Here is a 21,514-nt window from a genome sequence, read left to right on the forward strand (position 1 = left end):
TACAGACTGAAAGGAGATCAGAATCAAACTTCTTCCCCCTCCTTTATTACAAAAAGAATGCAAACTATCCTGTTACTACTACAGATCAAGTCAGTGGGAGTTTTCAGTTTGAACAGGCCATTGCTGCTGCCTGGAGTGGAACGCACCTCTCGACAAACAAACCCGCCATCAGCAAAGCATGGCTGGCACTGGAATTCAGACTAGGTAACGCAACAAGCGCGTTGGTGCTGTACGGCAAGAGCGAAACAAGTATTACCATGAAGGAAAGAGACAACTTGGAATAAACCGAACTTGGATTTGCTGTTCTTCAAGAAGCCATCTCGCTAATAAAACAGTCACAGCTTTTGCCAGTATCGTGTGATGGTTGTGTTGGACTGAACCTGCCGTGGCAAAGGCAGCCTCAGACTAAGCTGTGCTATCTGCCTGCGTTGCCCTTTGAAGGCATTTTAGTAGGATGGAGCACCGCTCTGCAAAGCAGACCTGCTAAATAACCAGGTACATTGCCACAAATTACAGCCCCTGCATCAACCCCCTGTTTTTGGTGGGAATGATCCACTTCCTATCGATTACCATTAGACAATAATGATGGTCTTTTCACAAAAACCCTAAACTCTGATTTCTTTGCAGGGTATCCACAAGACGTAAAGGAGCTACCACGTTAATTACAAGCTAAATTTATTGAAAACAAGGTAAAAATCACGGCACTGGACAACACAGCGTGAGAGGTACATTTTCCGTGGACATTCGATACTGAGACTCTAGCCAGTAGAGCAATTACACAGCTCCCCCCGCCCCACAGGCATGCCCATTGTTTTTCTTTAAATACAAGCCCTGTTTTAAATGCTAGCTGTAGCCACTGATAATAAAGCAGCTTGCATCTGAAACAGTGTGTTAGAAACCACTTATTAAGCACCAGCTTAATAATATTTGCTTACACTACTCAAATTTATCTTTTTGCTCTCCCTCCCTCTGTCCCTCATTGACTGGTTTGTGTTTGGTTTTTTTTTTGTTTTTTTCCTTTTTTTCTTCATAAGCACTTAATTCTTCCTTGGTACAAAATGTAGCCAAAACAAAGGCAAAATACTTTATACACCTTGCTGTGGAAACATTTAATGTTGTTGCTGCTTTGCCTCTTCACTGCCCAGGACCTGACAGACTCTTGTTCATGAACTGTCTCTTCACAAAGCAGATCCACCACTGCAGAAGGGAGTACAAAGTCAGAAAACACGCAAAAGCAGTTTCCATGCAAAAAGCAAAACAGTGATTTCAAAGTATTCAACCTCTGACAAATAACAAAAGTTAAGGCCCCCAGTTCTGCACATACAGTTATCCATACTGGTTTCTACTGGAATTTAGGCAAAGGAGACAGGAACAGACCCCATGAATTTATAACAAAGGACTCTGAATTAAAGCGGGACATTCTACTTTATCTTCTTTCTATTGTTTTATTTTTGCTGTTTATTCCAATATAATTATAAACAAGTGATGCATCAGAAAGCTCTGCCTTTGAAACTAAATTAGTCTAAATATTTTCAATATTAAATGCAGTCACATTTGCACATGAAACATATGAACGGGCAAGAGGCAATTTATGCATTGATTAGATTTTTTTTTTTTAATGCGGATGTGAGGCAAAAAGGTCCACTTCAAAGAAGCTATCGAATCACAACTGCCTGGGAAGATAAACAGCACCTCTCATGCCTGTGAATTTCCATTTGAAAACCTAACCAAAAGCAGATGCGCAATACTTTTGAGAGATGAACCAGACGCCACTTATCACTGCCCTGCTTTTTACAGTAACCCAAATTGGCGTTTGCTGTCTTACCACATTACAGGTTAAATTTATTGATAACTTGCAGCCTGCTATTGCATTAGCCTTGTAAAACTGGGGGAGCTTGCGCCAAAGTTACCCACACCTGATCCCTCACCCCATCACCTCACTTCTCTCCACACATTTCTCAAAAAACACACCAAACCTCTTGTTCAATCTGTGATGACGGTGCTAAACTCTTACCTTACTAGGCTTGTCACTTTGAGGATCAAATACTTTTTCACAAAGGCGAAGACCAGTTTCTTGCCTCAGCTGCTGCAGGTAGGCCCTCATCACCTCTGAAACACAGCCCAGGAAAAACCACTGTAAACTGCAACAGCACCAAGTCAAACTGAATTTAACAGGGAATCATCAAATATTACTGCTTAAAGTAGAAAGCAAGCTGTCACATCTGCAGGTACTCGTTGGCTGGCAGAGTTGGTTTGCTCTATTTACAGCCATACTTGGGATTTTTATGATATTTGTACCAGTAAGAGGGATCATCCAAACTGTTTCCTTCTCTCAGTTACCTTTCCTCATTATTATGGGCTTCCTATTCTGCCAGAGCAGCAGTTGGCTTGGGCTCCATTTCTGGGTTTAGCTAGTGATTATTCTGATGCAAAAGGCAGACTCAGACCCCCTATTAATTTATTCTGTGGGATCTATGGATCCAGGGGAGTCACTGGGCCCCTGAGGTCTGGAAATCTGCTGCTGCCCTCAGAAGAAGGAACTGCAAATTTAGAAGATGCAGTTTTAACAGTAATTTTGCAGTCACAAAAATGCAGCTAGTAAAGTATGAGCCAAAGGAAGCCTTCAGAGGTCCTGGATTAGCCTTACCTTCCTCTTGTTTGTTGGCAGGTTTGGCATAAATGGCATTAAGCGGAAAGCCAGGCTCCCCGGGGATCGGGAAGTTAGTGATTCCTAGTGTGTACATTTCTTTCTCTCCTTGGCCTTTGGAGTTACACTGGAAGAACCAAGCAAAGAATGGATTAACGGTTATAACCAAAAGCTGACGGAGTGTTAGTCCCAAATATTTTACCGATCTCTAACACATCAAGACTCATCAAAAATAACAACACAACATCTCTTTGGAGATCCACAGCCTTGAAGTATCTGTGGCTCTGACGGCTGGGACTGGGGTGAACCAGGATTATTTGTGCCACTGGGAGGAGAATATCAGCAAACCCTTTCCCGAGTACAATCCCCAGAACAGACTCAGTTTCCCTCCTGCACAGAAATTCACTTTTCTTACCTTTTGCAGCTTTTTCAAGCACTCAGAAATGTAGAGGGTTATGTAGATCAGCGTTCTGTCAGCCTCATTCTGCAAAACAAGAGTAAGCACAGAGCCCAGCCACTCTGAGATTAAGGGAGACTTTATGGAACTGAAAAAAGTTTGAAACAAGAATGAGTTCAAGCCATTTTGGCCTTCAATTTCCCCATGGGAGAGGGACTTGCAATTCATGATATTTACCCAGCCTTAAAAATTAAGTGGGAGGAAGAGGAGTTTCTGTTATCTAGTACAATTATTTCATTGAAACTAAATTTATATTCACAGCACCAACCCTCTAAAGAACTTTCTTTGTGCTATATGCACAGCATCTCAAAAAATTACCTTAATTTCATAATTTTTGAAGAAAACGTTCGCTTTGAAGTAGTAGATGGCTTCATCTATAATATCTGTGTCCTTAGCTAGCAAAAAAGAAATACAGAGTTAAACAGTGCACCGTTATACTACATTTGGCCATAACTTTTACTCACTGAAATACATAACTAAGGATTATTGCAAAGGCAAAACCTTGGTATTTACAGAAAGCAGAAGACAACACTATGCAACAGAAAACACCCGTTGTCCTGTGAAACACTGGTGAGCTCAGACCATAATATTTAAGGTTCCTGCTCTTAGCAGGAGCTTTAACTCCCTTCTTCTCCTCCCCACATGATTTCTGACTTCAAAAATGGCAGCAATTCAGCAGTTCCCCACTTTTCCACCAGTGGAGTAACTCACCAGAATTTTAACAGCATAAAAGTCTTCTCAGGACACAAAAATGTTTTTGGAGAAAGCATAACACCACAACCTCACAAATTCCATTATCCTCTTCAAAGAAAAGGAGGCAGAGCAGGACACATAGTGGCAAGCTTACTTGTGACTTTCACCTGCTTTTGCTACTATCCAAGATTGCTTAAATCCAGAAGGATTTCCTTTATATTTCCTTTCTCACATCAAACCGCCACGCTGCTGGGGGACATCATGCCTGGAAGTGCCACTTCATGTGCTGAAGGGGAATCCGTCCCAGGCTGCCTGTGGACTCTGTTGGGATGCCTGCAACTTCGTTTCAATTTCTGAAGTCCCCTACCCTAAAATGCTGCCTGTGCTACTCCTGGTCCTCCAGAGCAGCCGAGTGTCTTCAGCCACGGCCCCAAAGTGCAAGTTCTCTGTAGCGAAACCTCCACTTCCTCTGACAGCAGAGGGTTCACACCGCCACGTCCTCCTCAAAACCCGCTGAAGAGCACAGTGAGACACAGGAGGAAGCGCGAGAACAGTAACCATAGGCTTTAATTACTCCAACAACTGATTTCAGCATGGTGCACATTTGTCCGTGCATAATTATTTTCTATGATTTGCACAACTTAAGTATTTGAAAACTTTTTTCCTCCTCTATAAATTGCAAAGCACTCCATTTCCAACCTGTGGCTGCTCTCGTCACTCTTGCTAGGGCTGGCTTGGAGCAAACCCCGGGATGGTGACAAGCTGTACGCAGGCAGGTTTTCAGAGATTGTTAGAAACTTACTTTCCCGAGGCGCTGGGCCTTTGAACTGGCTTCTGATGGGTAACAGCGCCATGTTCCCAATTAGCTTGGTGTCGGAGTCCATTAAAGTTGAGTGGTAAGCCTACGGACAGGGGGGAAGGCTGGTTATTAATACTACTGAAAATAGACATTTCCATGTCCAATATCATGGGTCTTCATCAAACAGGAGTCAGAGTCTAGCTCATTAGTGATGCTTCCCGCAATCTTTCCTTGCACAAACAATTGCTATTTTCTAATTAGGCCCAGATCTCAGCACCACTCTGGTGAAGACCATGAACATATCATCACTGGCACCACTTATGGTAGGAGACAGGGTAAAATCGGTCCGGCTGGTCTGCGCAGGTCGCTGCAGCCCCAGGCTGCTGTCGTGGTTTGGGCTGGATGGTTTTTGGCTGGTTTTTGGCCACCGAGACAAACGACAGATGCTGTCCCCCACCTCTCTCTCTCTCCAAGGAGAGGAGGGAGAGAGAGAAAGAGACGGCCTAACCCCATTCTGCACAGCGCCGGGGGGAACCGCCCCGCTCTCCCGCCTCGGTACGGGGCACCGCACAGTTCATGGAAAGTTAGCTGGTCATTGAAAAAAGATTATGTTCTATTTCCATGTCTAGCTAATAATATTAAATAATAATAAATAAAGCCAGGCCTAACACATACTCACACAACTCATAAAAAAGACCTTTCTGTGCACTCTTAAAACTGGTCTAAAAATAAAAATCTTTCTGCATTTGAAAGATTCTTCCTGAGAAACTGATTTTTAGCAACAGTTTAGGTTTAGACATTCCCACCCTGCCGTGCCAGGCCGCTGGGAAGCCTTCCCCTCCTCCCCGCCGAGGTTTCACGGGGGGAGAGGGGGATGCAACGGCAAGGGGTTAGCATCCCCTAGCAGAAAAGCAGTTGATTTCAACCAGACGAAGGTGGCGTGAACAAAACCTGAGCAAAGCAAAGCACAGCTTTTAGCAGCCTCTCCCTCCCCGGAGCCGGGGGCTGCCACCCTCCCAGCAGGGCAGGAGGAAGAGGAAGAGGAAGAGGAGGGCGCTGGCCTTGCAGCAGCCTGCCATAAGCAGCAACTCCCTGCTCTCAGCAGGGCTCCCCGTAGCTGCAGCCCCTTTTCTCCCCCACGAAGCTGCCCACGGCGGGGGCCGGCAGAGCCCCCCTTCCCCCGGCCCAGGCTGGCAGCCGCCCTCCTTTCGCCGGCCCGGCCCCTCCGCCCCTCGGTTCCGGCCCTTCCGCCCTCTCCCCCCGCCACCGGGGTCTGGCCGAGCCCCGGGTGTCAAACCCCTCACCGGCATCTCGAAGGGCAGGAGGGAGTTCGGCGGGGCCGGGCTGGAGGGGAGCTCAGGAGCTGGCAGCCAACCTTCCTCCTCCGCCGGCGTCGCAGGAAGTGAGGCGGCGAGAGGCGGTGCAGCCGGGGCGGGGGGAGGCCGGCGGCCGCACCGCCCCGGGAGGCAACCCTCGGCCGGGGCACGGCCAGCAGCCGGGGGGCGATGGTGTGGCCAGCAGGGGTAGGGCAGTGATCGCCTTCCCTGTCCTCGGCGCTGGTGAGGCCCCACCTCAATAGTGTGTTCGGTTTCGGGCCCCCCACAAGAAAGACATTGAGGTGGTGGAGCATGTCCAGAGAAGGGCAACGGAGATGGCAAGAGGTCTGTAGAACAAGTCCTATGAGGAGCGGCTGAGGGAACTGGAGAAAAGGAGGCTGAGGGGAGACCTTCTTGCTCTCTACAACTGGCTGAAAGAACGTTGTAGAGAGATGGGGGACAGTCTCTTCTCCCAGAGAACAAGTGATAGGTTGAGGAAATGTCCTCAAGTTGCACCAGGGGAGGTTTAGGATGGATATTAAGAAAAATGTCTTCACTGAAAGGCTTATTAAACATTGGAACAGGCTTCCCAAGGCAGTAGTGGAATCACTATTCCTGGAGGTGTTTAAAAGATGAGTGCTGAGGGACATGATTTAGTGGTGGTTTTTGTCAGTGTGAGGTCAATGGTTGGATTCAATGATATGAAAGGTCCCTTCCAACCTAGACCGTTCTATGATTCTGTTTTGAAGCACTCAAGATGCTCCAGAACAGTATGTACATATAAAAGAACTAGATACAGTGGGAGGTAAATTCAGTAGTATGTTTTCCCACGGGGCTTGAATTATTATCTGGTATGAACAGTCTACTAGCAGCTATACCTAATTCCAGAATTGATGCTACTTGCCTGAAAAATTCCTAAGACCATTTTTACATGTATTTAGTTAGTTGGGTGAATATGTTCTTTGGAGATAATGTGCTAAAGTTTTGCTTCTCTGAAAGCACCACATATTGTACTATAGAGTTAACATGTCCATAGTAAAAGTATGAGTTCTTTATTTGGGGAAAAAAAAGAGCTAGCTTATTTGTTGCTGAATTCTTCATTAACTAACAGTTTCTAATGTGACTGCACAAGACCATCACCAAGTTCTATTTAAGCTGATTTTCTTTCTTTAAAGTGTCGTGCTGTGCTTAAGATGTTATCAACGTATAAAGCACTTAAAACCATATGCAAGTTGTACCAAAACCAGCCTTAAAAAGGTTTAAAATCTGGGCTCTTCCAAAGTGAATGTAAAACACTCATGTTCTTCAAGAAGGGTGAGAGACCACCATTGACCAGACGTCCCTTTGAAGTTGCCACTCCTCTCTTTGCCTAATTCAGGTTCAGTTCATGAAGTCTTAAGTTTCACCCTTTACAACAATTCTTTCTCTCATCTAATAATGAAACTAACTACATGGTACTGCACATAAATATTTATTACAACATACTTATAATTGGCTTTGCCTCTTTTGCAAATCATCAGCTATTTTTTTTTCCAAGCATTCCTATCCTTAAATGAGATACATCTATATATGGGGAACTTTTATATGTACTAACGCTAGTGTATGTATTTTATAACACACACACACATAAGAATAAAAATTATTTATTAAAATAGTTATGAAGTCATATAGCTCACTCTTCACTATAAATACTAGTTATCTTACAGATAAAACATCAAATATGTTTGGGTATGGGTGAATTTTTTTTTTAATTTTTTAACATAAGCAGGATATTTTCCTCCCATTTTTGAATGTCCATTTTTCACTCATCCACATGATCTTGAAAGTATTCATCCACAAGAGCAGATTTATCTTCTTCGCATTCCTGCCAAAAAGGACAAAAAAAAAAAGTAAAACCTGACTTTTCCCTAGTGGCTGTTGTACATTGTCTGTTCTGTGACATTTTATTTTAGAAACCACAACAGGAACAATGTCTAATATGGTTCCATAAAACATGTAGCAAAACTTTCTGAAAAGCAGTTTGTTCCTAGAACTATCAAAATTGTATAGGTCAAAATCTAGATCCAGGTAAAGAGTACAAAACTGAATTAAAAAATGGAATAAAAGCACTGGACTTCTTCCTTAGGATTTATGAGCTGAATAATGAAACTAGACAGATTGGAACAGAACTTGGAACAGATTTTAACGCAGCAGTGTTCTATTTATATAGCTTATTTTGAACCATACTAAGACAATAATTTATTAGCAAGGCAAAGAACACATTTATATGACAACTTACATTATGGATCCTTTTTAATTTTTCATCTTATCATCAGAAGTACCTCACCTTTGGTTCTTTAAATTCAAGATCTTCTCCATACTGAATGGTAAAGTCTATGTGCTGCAGAACTATGTTTATACTTTCCTCATCAGAGCGATCAAAAGGTAGAAATCGAACCATCCCATAGTCATCAATCTAGAGAAAGGATTCAAAGGATGTTAGTAAGAAAATGCAGTAAGTTAGTTCTCAATCACAACACCCTAAGCCATGTCCTTAAACCACACTTATCTCTTCCTTGTCTGGACTGCAAAAATACCATTTAAAGCCACTCTGCAAACCAATGGCAATTCACCACTTGGAACACCTGGCCATCAGTCCTAAGTTCTACACAGTAGAAAAAGCCATTTTCCAAAATTGCTGATAGAGCAGGATTCATGGAGAATGTACTGCCTACAGTCCAAATGGTACTATTAAGAATCTTATGCTAATCTGAAAAAAAAAATCAAAAACTGAGTTAAAATAGGCAAAAAGTAATATGCTCAAGTGCCTGAGAACCTTTTAGATCCTGGCTTTCTTAATAAGTCTGGTAGGTAAATATATAGTTTTGGGGCAAGGGGGGGAGAATTATTATAGTACATACAGTATCTATAACGGCAATGAAGTCTGCAACCATACAGTATGGTTTATAAATACAAGACTGAATTTAAGGGTACTAGTTAAAAAGCAATATACCTACCAATCCACATATAGATTTAGTCAACTTTTTAAACATTTTGCTTTTCAATATATTTGTAGAATCCTCAATCATAGAATACATATCTGGATCTAAGTACCTGGGAGAAACAAAGTCGTCGTTAACATGGAAGGAATCCTTGGCCACAAGGCAAATGAGTCATTGTGCTTTTATCTAGCTACCAATCTATCATTCTGTGATCTGAATGAACAAACTTCATATCAGAAAAATTCAAAATGCTTAAAAATAGGTTTTGTAAGTATTTGAATATCTCAGCTTACAATGGCTAGTAGAAACAACTGAAGCGGTTTTTATTTTCTTTTTGCTAATATACTTGTATACTCCAGAAAGCTTTGAGGAAGAGCACAGGGAAAAACTTTGTAATTTTTGCACAAATGTAAAAGTAACACGTAAGTAATTCAGTATGTTTAGTATCAAGACCTGATAGGATCACCTCCAATTTAGGTTTTGAAGTACAGTATCCTAATGGGCACAGGACTCTGCAATGTCATTCAGAATGATGTAACTTATTCAAGATAATTATTTACAGAAAAATCCAGGGGTATGCACAAACATGGAGCTGGCCTTTTGACTCTGACCGAATTGTAAGCATCCTATCCAGACGCTGACTATGTTCGATATAAAACAAATGCATCTTCTCCCATTTGTTTTAATTGTGGAAACATTAGACTGAATTTTGAGTGAAGTTCACCTCAAGATATTAAACTACAGAATACGTAATTTTTTGGGACTTACTTTTCTATTTCCTTCTTGGCTTTCTTGCTCAGCAAATCCATTTTGGTCATGATGTTGATCTGCGGAATCTCTAAAGATATCATTGCGCTGAGTGCTGCCAGAATTCCAGAGATGAACTTAAGGAATATGAAAAATGATGTAGTTAAGTACAGAAAAACACAATACAAACATGCAGGACGCTCTACCACAGACCAAATCTAGATAATGATTATATGAAACATGGACATGAGGCCAAGCGGAGAGTCCTTATCTCTGTTGGAAAAGGGAGGTGCAGCGCTTCCCACCTGCCATCTTATTTCCAGAACCTCAAATCTGGGTCTGCCACTGAAATGGCTGTTACAGAACTCAAAGCCTATCTCAGGATTCTCACTGCTACATGGGGAAAGTCTCCAGATCTGAGAAAGCTCTCGTAAAATCATGGAAGAATTTGTCTTGGAAGGGATTCTTCAAGGTTATCTGGTTTATACAACTGCTCCAACCAGAGCCAGCTGCAAAGTCAGATTGGGTTGCTCAGGGGTTTTGCCCAGCCAAGTTTTGAGTAACTCCCTGAACGTACACTACACAATCTCTCTGCCCCTCTTCCAGCCTGACCGCTCTCACACTGCAGGATTTTCTTCTTGACATCCAACTGGAATTTTCTTTGCTGCAACCTGAGCTGAGGCAGCTGAAGACAGCAGTCAGATCTCCCCCAGCTTAGCATTCTTTCTTCTGGGCTAAACAAATTGCTCAGATTTCTTGTTCTTTATCCATATGAACTTTTTCACAACAGATTTCAAATGGATACCTTAAAAGATTCGACCATAAACTGAGAGTCCACCAGGAAAACTCCACAGACGCGGAACTCCCACTGCTGAAGCTGCTCCACCAGCTGTTTCATCACTGGCAGATGTGTGTAGAGTTCAATCTGACCTAGGGCACACTTAGGATGTTAATATGCAGAAATGTGAAGCTAACAGGAACAGTTCAGAGTTATCAGTTATATAGATACGGGCGTTGCACTTAATATGAATAAAAGCTGATAAAGAAAGCATCTTTCTTTCCAGGCAACTCTGACTGTATTTGGGTGAATTTATACAGGAGAAAAGAAGGTTTTTTTCTCCTGTATAAAGGAGAAAAGAAAATAGAAGGTTTTTTTCCTCCCTTGACCTCCCGTTAGTGTTAGTTAGCAGTTGCCACAGTGTTCCCACACCGTACGATGCTATTAAAAGTGAGTGCAGTCACCCAGATTAACCTGGGACCAACCTCACTTCTGAAACGTTTGAAAGTGACTCTGACAACTGTTAATAATGTGAAAAAAAGTGTGTAAATAATTACAACCAACAAAAAAAAAAGTACCACAGATTTTATACTGCAGATAAAGAACAATACCAAAACGTAGACATTTGTTTACCTGGGCAGTCAAACAATATATAGTCATCCTCCACATGCCCAAGGCTTTCCTCTAGCCAGTTAAAGTTATTGGCAAAGTATTCCATGCAAAACACCAAGCCGCCATTGGGACCAAACCTTAAGGATTCATCTTCCATGACATCGTCCACTTCGATTAACTCACGGATGTCTGGAACAACAGACACACCAGCCGGTTTCAGTCCCTGTGCTGGCAGCGGTGCCCGAGTGTCGCTGCCTGCCACTCCCGCCGCTCACCTGCCATCACCGGGTAGCTGAAGAGCTCCGCCGCCGGGTCCAGGTTCACCACCTGCACAGAGCGGCCCAGCGCCTCGCAGTGCTGCACCATGGTGGCACAGTACGTGCTCTGCAAGGGACACACACGCCGTCAGGGACCGCCCACGCTGCTGCCGTAGAATCATGGAATGGTCTAGTTTGGAAGGGACCTTTCTGATCATCAAGTCCAACCACCAACCTCACACTACAAAAACCACCACTAAACCATAACCCTCAGCATCACGTCTGCCCGGCTTTTAAACACCTCCAGGGATGGTGATTCCACCACTGCCCTGGGCAGCCTGTTCCAATGCTTGATAACCCTTTCAGTGAAGAAATTTTTCTTAATATCCATCCTAAACCTCCCCTGGTGCAACTTGAAGCCACCTCCTTTTGTCCTATCACCTGTCACTTGGGAGAAGAGACTTTCAGGCAGTCGTAGAGAGCGATGAGGTCTCCCCTCAGCCTCCTTTTCTCTATGCTGAACAACCCCACTTCACTCAGCTGCTCCTCGTAAGACTTGTTCTCCAGACCCCTCACCGGCTTCGTTGCCCTTCTCTGGACATGCTCCACCACCTCAATGTCTTTCTTGTCGTTAGGGGCCCAAAACTGAACACAGTATTGGAGGTGGGGCCTCACCAGTGCTGAGGATGGGGGGGCGACCACTGCCCTAGCCCTGCTGGCCACACCATCCCTGATACAGGCCAGGATGCTGGTGGCCTTCTTGGCTACCTGGGCACGCTGCTGGCTCATATTCAGCCAGCTGTAGACCAATACCCTCACGTCCTTTTCAGGTTTCCAGCCACTCCTCCCCAAGCCTGTCGCGTTCATGGGGTTGTTGTCACCCAAGTGTAGGACCCTCACGCCACCGGCCTCGGCCCATGGATCCAGCCTGTCCCGATCCCTCGGTGGAGCCTCCTACCCTCCGGCAGACTGACGCTCCCGCCCAACTCGGTGTCGTCTGCGAACTTACTAAGGGTACGCTCACCCTCCCCCGTCGCTCCCCCGCCTCACCTTCCCGCTCCCCGCCGGGCCCATCACCAGCTGCGCGTACCGGGGCATGGCGGCGGCGAAGCGGCGCCAACTGGCCGCTCCAGCGCCCCGTAGCCCTCCTGGTCACGTGCCGCGGATAAGCCAATGGCGGGCACGCTGGCTCCTTCCCCAATACGGAGCGCCGGCGGGCTCAAACCCAGCCGTGCTGCGCCCCGCCCCTCCCCGTTACGCGCGGCTCTCGCGAGAGGGCGGCGGGGCGGGCGCACGTGCCGCGCGGTGTGTGAGGGGAGCAGCCGCCGCCGGAGCAGCAGCAGCCGCAGCCGCCACCGCGGCCTCAGGGGCCTCCCGGGTAACGCCACGCCGCTACCGCCCCCGGGCTCCCCCGCCCGCTCCTCCACCGGCCCGTCCCAGCGGCGGGCAGCCTGCCCCGGCGTCCCCGGCCTCCCCCCGCCCCGGCCACCAGCATCCTTCCCCTTCAGCTCCGACACCCTCCCTCTGCTCCCGTACCGCGGCTCTGACCCCCCTCGCCCCTTGGCCCTCACCATCTTGCCCCCTCAGGCACCCGGCGCCCTCCTTTCCCTCAGCTCTGCCCCCCCCATCCCACCATGTCAGGGATCCCCATCACCTCTGGTAGCCCAGCACCCTTCTCCTTCCCCCTGACCTGCCCTCACGTTTACCCCCTACTACCCAGCGCCATCCCTCCCCCATTTGGGATCTCTATGGGTACTCCAGCATCCTTCCCTTCACTGTGACCCTCTTGTGTCTTTCCCTGCCGTTCCCCCATCCCGAACCCCACCATCTCTGGTGGTGGGCCTTTTTCCTCAGCTCTCTTTACTGCCCAGGCACAGCTCCTACAGCATCCTGGCTCTGAGTCTTCCACACACAAATCCTGCCAGCTCCCATGGGCCTGGGGGACTTGTTATGCATTGCAAACACTTTCCCTATTGACTCATATTTTGTTAAGACCCTTGACTTAAAATCCGTGCGTGTAAACCATTCCTAATTGTATTAGTGGGTGGAGTTTGGCTCGTTTGTCTTGTGGTGTTTGGGGTTGTAGCTCTTCAGACCCTGATTTAAGTGTCCCCTTTGTTAGTATACTGGCTCTACCTCCCCCCACCTACTGTTAATAGGCCACTGTTTTAACATGTTCCTTAGCGTTTTGCTTAACCTGGTATGTCCTGTAATTCCATCTGTTGTTCTCGCAGATCTTTATTTTACATTGTATTTTGTGGTACTTCGGATTTTTTTTCCTCTTACGTGCTGGAATTCCATACTGCTTCGTATCCTTTTCAGCCATTTCCCCCATGTTTTTTGATTATTTCTTGACTCCTGTTTTTTCCTCCTTGATGTCTCCTGCTTTTCTTAGAATTGTACCTGTTTTTTTCTCTGGGATCTCTCATTCTCTGGGATTCCTGTTGAGTTGAGAAAGTTGTGAATAACTTTTTAACCCAGAACTTACATCCCGATTCTTGCATTCTCTGACCTCCAGGCTTGTGACATGGCCACCGATGTAGCTGAGCCTGTGGTCCCTGACTGCAGAGGAGACGTAAGGAGCGGTGCCAGGTCAGATGCCGACTATCCTCTTCGGGTTCTCTACTGCGGAGGCAAGTGCTGAAGGGGCGGTTATCCACGATTCTTACAATGTGCTGTTTGTGAGGGCAGCCTAGCAGAAAGAATGAGAGATGAGAGATTTTCTTTTGGTTAGCTTTTATTGTGAAGCTAGGCCTTGGTCAGCTTGACCTTTCTGATTGTCTTTCTGAAATAGCTTGTGTTGTGTGTTTCATCTGAAGCATTTTTGGTGAAACGTAGGGGTGTTCCCTCTGAGAGGTGGAGGTACTAACAGCTTTTTTTGTCTAAAGAAGTGGGAGTGGTGTTCAGACTATGAATTTTTGAGCAGAGATCTCTTTCTGTAGAAAGCCAGCAAAGCCTTTGACAGAGAAAAGGCCTCTGAGCATTAGTATGACAATAAGAAAGGAAGTCAGAATTTATGAAAGTAATTGTTGCACCGTGTTTAGAATTATTCTTATTACATTTGTTGTTATGCAGATGAAATATACAGGGAAGTAAATAATCTTGACAGGTATGTTTTTTAGATAGGTATGTTATTTTGCTTTGGGCTTGAATACAGTTGCAGGGGATTAGGAAATAATCCCTGTTGTGCGTGAAAATCTGCACGATTGGTTTGGGTTTGTTCTGGACATTGGCAGCTCTTGGAAAAAGCAAAGCTAACCAAAACACGTGATAATTTATTAGGTGTATCTTTTGCCTCAAGGAGAACTGGTATTTCTTTCTGTAACTTTTCCCAGAGCTGTAGGCATCTCCTTCCCTTTCTTCATTGACTGACTGCTCTTGCTGTGATAGTTTTATCCTAATGCAGAGTGTGTGAGCAAATGACTAATGAGAGAAAAATTAAAATGGGGAAAGTAATTTTTTTTGAGTCAATGTGTGGTTATAACGAGAAGTTAGGACATAAGAAGTCATCTCTAACTCTAAAAAAAAAAAAAGAAAAAAAACCCCAACCACCACCACCCCCCCCCCAAAAAAAAAAAAAAAAATTAATTTAACACTAAGGCTGTAAGTGGAGAACTTCTTTTTGTAATTTTTTTTTCTTCCCTCCCTTCTTTCTGCAGTCTGTTCGTTGCCAACAGAGGTGAGTTAATTTTTTTGTTGTCTGAGTTTCTTCTTTCTGTCCTATGATTCCTGACTATGATGATTCTGTCTGGTCTTATCTGACTTCTCTTAATCATGGAAGTTCTGTGCTTCAGCCACTGTCATCTTTAGGATGACATGAGGTTTCTTATGCTCTAGTATAGTATTTGTTTTCAGTCATTTTAAGGAGAAATGGCTGAGCTGAATTGCAAATATATTTTGGTGTATTTGTTTGTGACATATTTTGTAGTTACTCTGCTCACAACATTCGTATCACCTTTCTTCTCTAGTACTGCGAATACATGCCTGATGTGACTAAATGCAGACAGTGGTTAGAAAAGAATTTTCCAGATGAGTTTGCAAAACTCACAGTAGGTAAGAATCTTTTCTATTTTCTAACTGATATGTGCCCTCAGACATATTCAGAAATCTTTGAGCTTGTCTGAGTCTCATCTATTCCCTTTTTCTGCTGTATTGAGGTGAAAGTTAATAATTTTCTTAGGAGTCTGTCATGCTTCTGGATTCTGTGAAAATACATTTGATAATGTCAGAAAACACTGAATAAACAGTATGTAGTTTCAGTAATAATGTTTGAGCCTTCTTAAGGTTCCTACTGTAACCAGTCATCCATGCACTTGTTTCCCTTATTGGATTTTATGTCTGTAGAGTCTACTGTGGGTGGCTGGAGGAAAGGTCACTAATAACAGGGAATTTGTTGATTTGCATTTGGAATTTCAGTATTAACACTATTATTAATTTCTGTCTGTTTGTGGAAATTATAGGAAGAGACTGTATTGAAATTGTAACTGTATCTTTGAGCTAAAGCTCTTCTGAAGTCTAATTTGCCTAGGTACTGCAGTGAAGAAGTAACACACATCAGTCAAGGGGCTGCTGCACTTAAGCTAAGAGTTTACAGATTTAGCAAAATATCACTGTACCTTACTTCCTATTCCTGTAAGGCTGGGGTTGTCTGACCACTAATTTTGTTCTCTTTCTTTTCTCCCCACTCCTTTCTGATGTATTTAAGAAAATTCACCTAAACAGGAACCTGGGGTTGGTGAAGGCCAAGGAAATGCGGGAGGAGAAGAAGAAGAGAAGAAGAAGCAAAAGAGAGGCAAGGTCTAAATAGCTGATTGCGGTACTCATTTATAAGCAGTTTGTGGCATCCCTTTCTCACTTACTGGTCTAGACCATGGCACAGATTCCTTGCATTTTAGTTGTTAGCTACGCTTTGACTCTGCACAAAAGATACTAAATGTCTGTCTTCCAGTGGTAGCAGAGTTAGCATGGTGATATATACTGATGGAAGAATTGGATAGTAGTAGTAGCAAGTGAAAGGTGACCTGCATCGTGCATCTCATTGTTCCTGTGATTGCTGTTGCACTTATTCAGGGAGTAGTTCTTCTCAACCTAAAATCATCTGGCGTGCCTCCTGGAATACTTGTTTCTGCCTTGTTTAACCTGCCAACCAACCAACCAAGCAGTTTGTAGGTTGCTTGCAGAGTAGAACAAAGACTGCTTTCCTCTATTAATGCCTCATGACACTGCTTTTGCCTTTTTTTTCCTTCCACCCCTCTTCTGTATTCATGTAACAGGATTTGGGTTTACGCTTTTAACACCATCACTTACGTCTCTGTTAACAGCTATGTCTCTTCCTAGCAATATCAATGAAAAACATTTTCAAAAACCAACTTTGGAAGATATAAAATATATGAAACAATTTAAACACGCTTTTATCTTCTATCATTGGGGTTCTTTCTGTTTAATTAACATATTTTCCATCATAAATCAGAATGCTGGTGTTGTTAATATGCATTTGCCTGTGTCAGTTGTGTCTGTAGTGCTTCAGAAATTATGGTTAATAGCCCAGTAAGATTCAGATTTTAAGCCACATGTCACTACAGATGTTATATTTTTGTGTCTTGGTAACTAATTCTGTTTACCTTGTCAGTAGGCTATGTGTAGTGACAACAGTAGCTTACGTTCTGTAGCTTGGATGCTTTTCCCAGAGACTTCAGGACATTTTCTTTCAACATTTATTTATTGCATGGGGTTGGTACTGTTAGTTTTCAGTCGGGTTTTTTGGTTCTAAAATAATAGTGTTTAAAATATTTAGTGATTTTTCTCATAGAATCTAAAGTTTCATGAAAACTTATGGTATGGTCTTAAGTATGATGTTGTAAGATTGACCGTAAAAAAGAGGGTGAGGAAAAACAAGCAAAAACTTACTAAGACACTGCAGAAATTTACTGAAGAAATTTTACAACAGAAATTTACTTAGATTATTGGATATCAATTTAGAGTAATGCAGAATTGAAAGCACTGCATGTTAGAAAAAGAAGTAGTCACAAAGGGGTGAGTTTGTTTGTTATAAATTCTTTAGGTTTTCATGCTGAGAAAGCTTGAGAACATGAAACTGGTTACCGTGGAGTAACTTGATGACTGTATACAAAGTTACCTGAGATCTTAATCTGACTTGAAGCATCCTAATGAGCGGAATATATATCTTTTGCATGCTTTACTGAGACTAATAAATGCCTGACATGCGAAGTGTTCCCTCAGGTTGGTCTAGAGACAGTAAGAAAGATGTTAAATCATGTGGAAGTTTGGCAGTCAGCTACTGTAGCTGGCTTCTGTTTCAGAGGTGTGGTGTCTTCTGCTGGCTCTTATATAGGAATACGGTTCATACTGGGGTCGAGCATCGGTATCTAGAACTTAATCTGCCAGCAGCCATAGTAGGCACGTCATTCATGGCCTCAGTACGTGGACTTGAGTAACTTGCTTTGCCTCAGACATAAACCCAAAGGACATTCAACTCATGAAAAACATGAAAATAACAGTTTGTTCCTAGAATTGCAACCAAAGAACAATTCCTGAAAGAGGGGTTGAATGTAGACCAAATGCAGCAATTAGTAAAGTGTGAGGAAAACCCCTTTTTTGATAATTGGAACGGGGTTCTGCTGCGCGTGCTGTACTTTAATATGCATTTCCCATGGATATATTGTAATTTATATTGTTATTTATTGTAATATTGAGCTTTGATGATATGTGACCTTTCTTAAATAATTTTAAAAACCCCAATGTGAGACATTTAACGTGCAAAATATTTTTTTTTTTTTTTTACCAACACTGATGGGGAGATAACAATCTCTTTGTTTATAGGGATGAAATCTGACCTTGTATGCTTTTTTTCCTTGATGAAGTTTGTTGTCATTTAACTAATTATATAACCTTATACTCTGTTTTAAAGGTGGAAGAGGTCAGATAAAACAGAAAAAGAAGACTGTACCACAGAAAGTTACAATAGCTAAAATTCCTAGAGCAAAGAAAAAATATGTCACAAGAGTGTGTGGCCTTGCAACGTTCGGTGAGTTGAGTTTTGTTAGGTGGGTTTTGTTAGTTTCAGATGTTCTTGCCTTTAACCTCATGATGATGCTTCTGATTGTAATACACTGAGTGATCTGCTTCCATCTGTGCGAGGTGAAAATTCCAAGGTGCTTTTAGCAGTACCAAAGCCTGCCAAAGATACACTGATTTCCCTCAGTGATAAATTAATAAAGTCCTTATTTCCACGGTGTTTGCAAATAAATAGGTTCTTTTGAAACAAGGCTTCCCATAGCAGTCCACTTGTTAGACTTCAGAGCAGTCTATTGTCTTTGAAAATAAACAGGTTTATAATTAAAAAGTTTCTTATTTCCATCAAACCAATAAATATGTTATTGACAATTAATTTTAGCTATTCTTGAGACTGATGAAGTAAGGCTTTAACTGCTGTTGTACTTTCACTAACAATGCAGTTCAGCTGCAAACAGCCACTTGGTGTTTATAACAACATCTTACTTAACACATTGATCACGAATTCTGTTAAAAAGGTAAGTTTTAACCTTGGTTGTATTAATGAGATACGTTACATATTTCCTGCATGAGAGAATTGTCAGTCTTCTTGAGGGATCAGTAATATGCGCTTGAGCTGAAGTGGATACGTATCTTTGTGCTGGAAGCCGGTCTCAAAAATCCTTGGGATGTGTTTCTGAAAGGAGCATACTGAAGCAGTTCTATGGAAAAACTTGTTTGGTAACTATGGAAATTACACAGAACTGGAGGGGCTTTTTAATCAGTTCTGTATGTGGTTCTCTGGTGAGCGCGTGTAGCATAGACCTGCATAAACAGAACGCGTAGAGGCCATTCAGCGATTTTTGCCTTGAAGAGTTTGCTAGATTTGTAGAGTCGGTTGTTTTGTATGTAAACAACAGACTTTTGCTTCCAGTGGAAATTGTTGCAAAGCTTTAACTGTAAACTGCCACTAGTTTTTCAACAGTTAAAACAAGATTTTGGTTTTAAACTTGAGAAAATGCTCATATCAAATGACTGTACTTAAACCGTCCATTTTCCCGTCAACAGAAATTGATCTTAAAGAAGCACAAAGATTTTTTGCTCAGAAATTTTCCTGCGGTGCCTCAGTAACGGGAGAAGACGAAATCATCATTCAGGGGGACTTTACAGATGACATTATCGATGTAATCCAGGAGAAATGGCCTGAGGTAATAAACCCTTTCTGTCAGAACTCTAGTTTTCCACAATGATTCTGAAAAACAGTTTCATCTTTGGCAGCACAGATTGTTGTGCAAAAGTAAAAGACCGGTTGTTGCATTCCCACCTATGAATGATGAGGTGAAGGAGTGATTAAACTTGAAGTCAAATGTTGCTCCCATTGTCCAAGAAACATTAACTCCCTAAACATGTAGCACTGTTACTGTTGGTACACTGGTGAGGAAGGCAGTATCTGTGGCTTCTTTGTGACCATTTTTTAAGGGTGAATGCCTGAGTATTCTTACGTTGCCATCCTATTTTTCAAAATCTCTTAAAATATTGCAAAATTAGAAAAAAAAAGCACAAAACACTACCAACAAAAAACCAAACCAAACTAACCAAAACCTAAACCCAACACACTTGTGTTTCAGAAGAAGAGATTAGCTCGTTTGGTGTTGGCCTGAAATGTTGACGGTTGAGAGGTTTGGTTGTGCTGCTGTAATCGCAAGCGCTTTCTTTGGCTCTCCCTGGTTCTGGTGTTTCCTGGCTGTAGTTCTTTCTGAAATAACCCTGTCAGCCGGTATTTATTCAGAGCCCCAGAGGCTCGGCTCTGTCCTGTAGGCACGTGTCACTCACCTAGAATTTACAGCAGGGAATCTCAGATGGTGCTGTATATTTCTCCCACATTTCATTACATGTACAGTGGTGAATATTGAGACATTTAAGAAGAAAATATACTTAATATGCTCTCTTTTGGCCTTTTTGTTTGTTTTTTTTTTTTTCCCTAGGTGGATGATGATAGCATTGAAGATCTCGGAGAAGTCAAGAAGTGATAGTGAAAGACTACCTTTATTTAATTATATGGTTATAAATGATGTAGCCAAAGTGGGGCTTCTAAATCCGTTTGCTCTGCAGTGAAATTGTGGAGAACCCATATCCCTGGCATTTTCACTGTTCTGTATAGGCTGCTTGTTTTTTTTTTCTGTTGTGATATTTGCCAAAGTTAAATTGGGGTTCTATCATGCTCACGCATGAAGTAGATTTAAATAAAATAACTGTTCCTCACTGAATGCAGTTTCTGTTTTCTTTACAGCTACTTTCCTCTAACGTTCTTACAGGAAAACAGTCATTTAAGTCATTAAAAGCTGATTTTTCATTTGCTCTCCTGTCTGCTGAACTTGAGTAAGGCACGTGGCCAACGTACAGAAACCTCTCGAACTCGAACCTCTTCTTTACCTGTGTAAAATCTTAGAAATCAGAATGGGACAAACGTTCTAAAGGTTTGCTAACAATTAAAGGGAAATGCATCTTGAAGTGGTCAGGCAGCTGGTTTAGATGATTGTTGTAGGTTGAACTATTTTATTCTATTAAGTGGAAACGCTGAGGAAGAGGTGTGAAACATTTAGCCTGTTCTCGTAATTCCAAACGAACTCGTAATCCTGCTGGTCTTCTGGGTGAGGTAATTTGAGTGGCTTTATGCTTTTAGCATGCTGCTAGTTCAAGAGTGGTAGTAATTAACTTTATAGTGGCCGCTGTTCATTTCGACAAGCCGTGCTGGCGTCTGGGTGCCAGCGCTGTGCTCGTACCCCTGCAAACGGCCTCGGGCATCGATTCCCTGCCTTGGGTTTCACTGCCCCGTTTAATTAAACGCTAAATGCTCCCTGACGGCAGATGCCTGGAACTAACGTTCCCCTGGCTCTGTAAAACCTAGATGAGGTCAAACCCAAGGGGGTGACGCGTTGTACACCCTGTCCTCTAGCAGTAAAGTTCCTATTTTTCTGTGGTTTTGGTTCATAAGCTGATGGCCTTTGTTGACAATGGTGTATCTAATGAGATAACTGTATATTGCTGTAGTTGTTCCATTTAAAAGCTGAGCAGGGCAGTTACTGCCATCCTGTAACATCCAGTCGGCTTCTTTACTTGTTTCCTCTTAACATCGTTATTTATTATCACGTTTTTCCAAGCAGCTCCAGCCCCGCCGGCGGAGCGCGGCCTGAGGCGGGCGCGGGGCTCGAACCG

The 21,514-nt window shown here is 43.1% G+C and overlaps 3 protein-coding genes across 3 annotated transcripts; 1 reads left to right on the forward strand and 2 right to left on the reverse strand.

Moving 5' to 3' along the window:
* Window positions 1–660: 660 nt before the first annotated feature.
* Window positions 661–6,002, reverse strand: ARPC3 (actin related protein 2/3 complex subunit 3). The gene is made up of 7 exons (XM_074159436.1): window positions 5,901–6,002; window positions 4,600–4,699; window positions 3,423–3,499; window positions 3,063–3,131; window positions 2,648–2,774; window positions 2,015–2,109; window positions 661–1,197 (listed from the first exon to the last, which is right to left on the reverse strand). The coding sequence occupies exons 1-7, from the start codon at window positions 5,904–5,906 to the stop codon at window positions 1,135–1,137; spliced, it is 537 nt and encodes a 178-aa protein (XP_074015537.1). The 5' UTR covers window positions 5,907–6,002; the 3' UTR covers window positions 661–1,134.
* Window positions 6,003–7,540: 1,538 nt separating this feature from the next.
* Window positions 7,541–12,430, reverse strand: GPN3 (GPN-loop GTPase 3). The gene is made up of 8 exons (XM_074159476.1): window positions 12,338–12,430; window positions 11,306–11,414; window positions 11,052–11,219; window positions 10,446–10,570; window positions 9,662–9,777; window positions 8,909–9,005; window positions 8,239–8,367; window positions 7,541–7,776 (listed from the first exon to the last, which is right to left on the reverse strand). The coding sequence occupies exons 1-8, from the start codon at window positions 12,383–12,385 to the stop codon at window positions 7,714–7,716; spliced, it is 855 nt and encodes a 284-aa protein (XP_074015577.1). The 5' UTR covers window positions 12,386–12,430; the 3' UTR covers window positions 7,541–7,713.
* A 134-nt stretch (window positions 12,431–12,564) lies between these two features.
* On the forward strand, window positions 12,565–20,654 carry DENR (density regulated re-initiation and release factor). Its single transcript, XM_074159626.1, has 8 exons — window positions 12,565–12,665; window positions 13,806–13,920; window positions 14,947–14,966; window positions 15,256–15,340; window positions 15,993–16,079; window positions 18,216–18,332; window positions 19,367–19,506; window positions 20,284–20,654. The coding sequence occupies exons 2-8, from the start codon at window positions 13,815–13,817 to the stop codon at window positions 20,326–20,328; spliced, it is 600 nt and encodes a 199-aa protein (XP_074015727.1). The 5' UTR covers window positions 12,565–12,665; window positions 13,806–13,814; the 3' UTR covers window positions 20,329–20,654.
* Window positions 20,655–21,514: the final 860 nt, after the last annotated feature.

Source organism: Numenius arquata, chromosome 16 (assembly GCF_964106895.1).
Source record: "Numenius arquata chromosome 16, bNumArq3.hap1.1, whole genome shotgun sequence".
In the NCBI taxonomy this organism is placed as follows: Eukaryota; Metazoa; Chordata; class Aves; order Charadriiformes; family Scolopacidae; genus Numenius; species Numenius arquata.

Excerpts from the sequence above, each read along its gene's own strand:
- DENR (XM_074159626.1), top strand. The coding sequence starts at position 13,815 with ATGGCCACCGATGTAGCTGAGCCTGTGGTCCCTGACTGCAGAGGAGAC. Across the intron at positions 14,967-15,255 it reads TCTGTTCGTTGCCAACAGAG|TACTGCGAATACATGCCTGA; the intron begins GTGAGTTAATTT and ends TTTCTTCTCTAG. Across the intron at positions 19,507-20,283 it reads TCCAGGAGAAATGGCCTGAG|GTGGATGATGATAGCATTGA; the intron begins GTAATAAACCCT and ends TTTTTTCCCTAG.
- ARPC3 (XM_074159436.1), bottom strand. Across the intron at positions 3,132-3,422 it reads TCAAAAATTATGAAATTAAG|AATGAGGCTGACAGAACGCT; the intron begins GTAATTTTTTGA and ends CTTGTTTTGCAG. Across the intron at positions 2,110-2,647 it reads TGCCAACAAACAAGAGGAAG|AGGTGATGAGGGCCTACCTG; the intron begins GTAAGGCTAATC and ends GCTGTGTTTCAG.
- GPN3 (XM_074159476.1), bottom strand. The coding sequence starts at position 12,385 with ATGCCCCGGTACGCGCAGCTGGTGATGGGCCCGGCGGGGAGCGGGAAG. Across the intron at positions 9,778-10,445 it reads TTATGGTCGAATCTTTTAAG|TTCATCTCTGGAATTCTGGC; the intron begins GTATCCATTTGA and ends ATATTCCTTAAG. Across the intron at positions 8,368-8,908 it reads CTAAATCTATATGTGGATTG|ATTGATGACTATGGGATGGT; the intron begins GTAGGTATATTG and ends TCCTTTCTCTAG.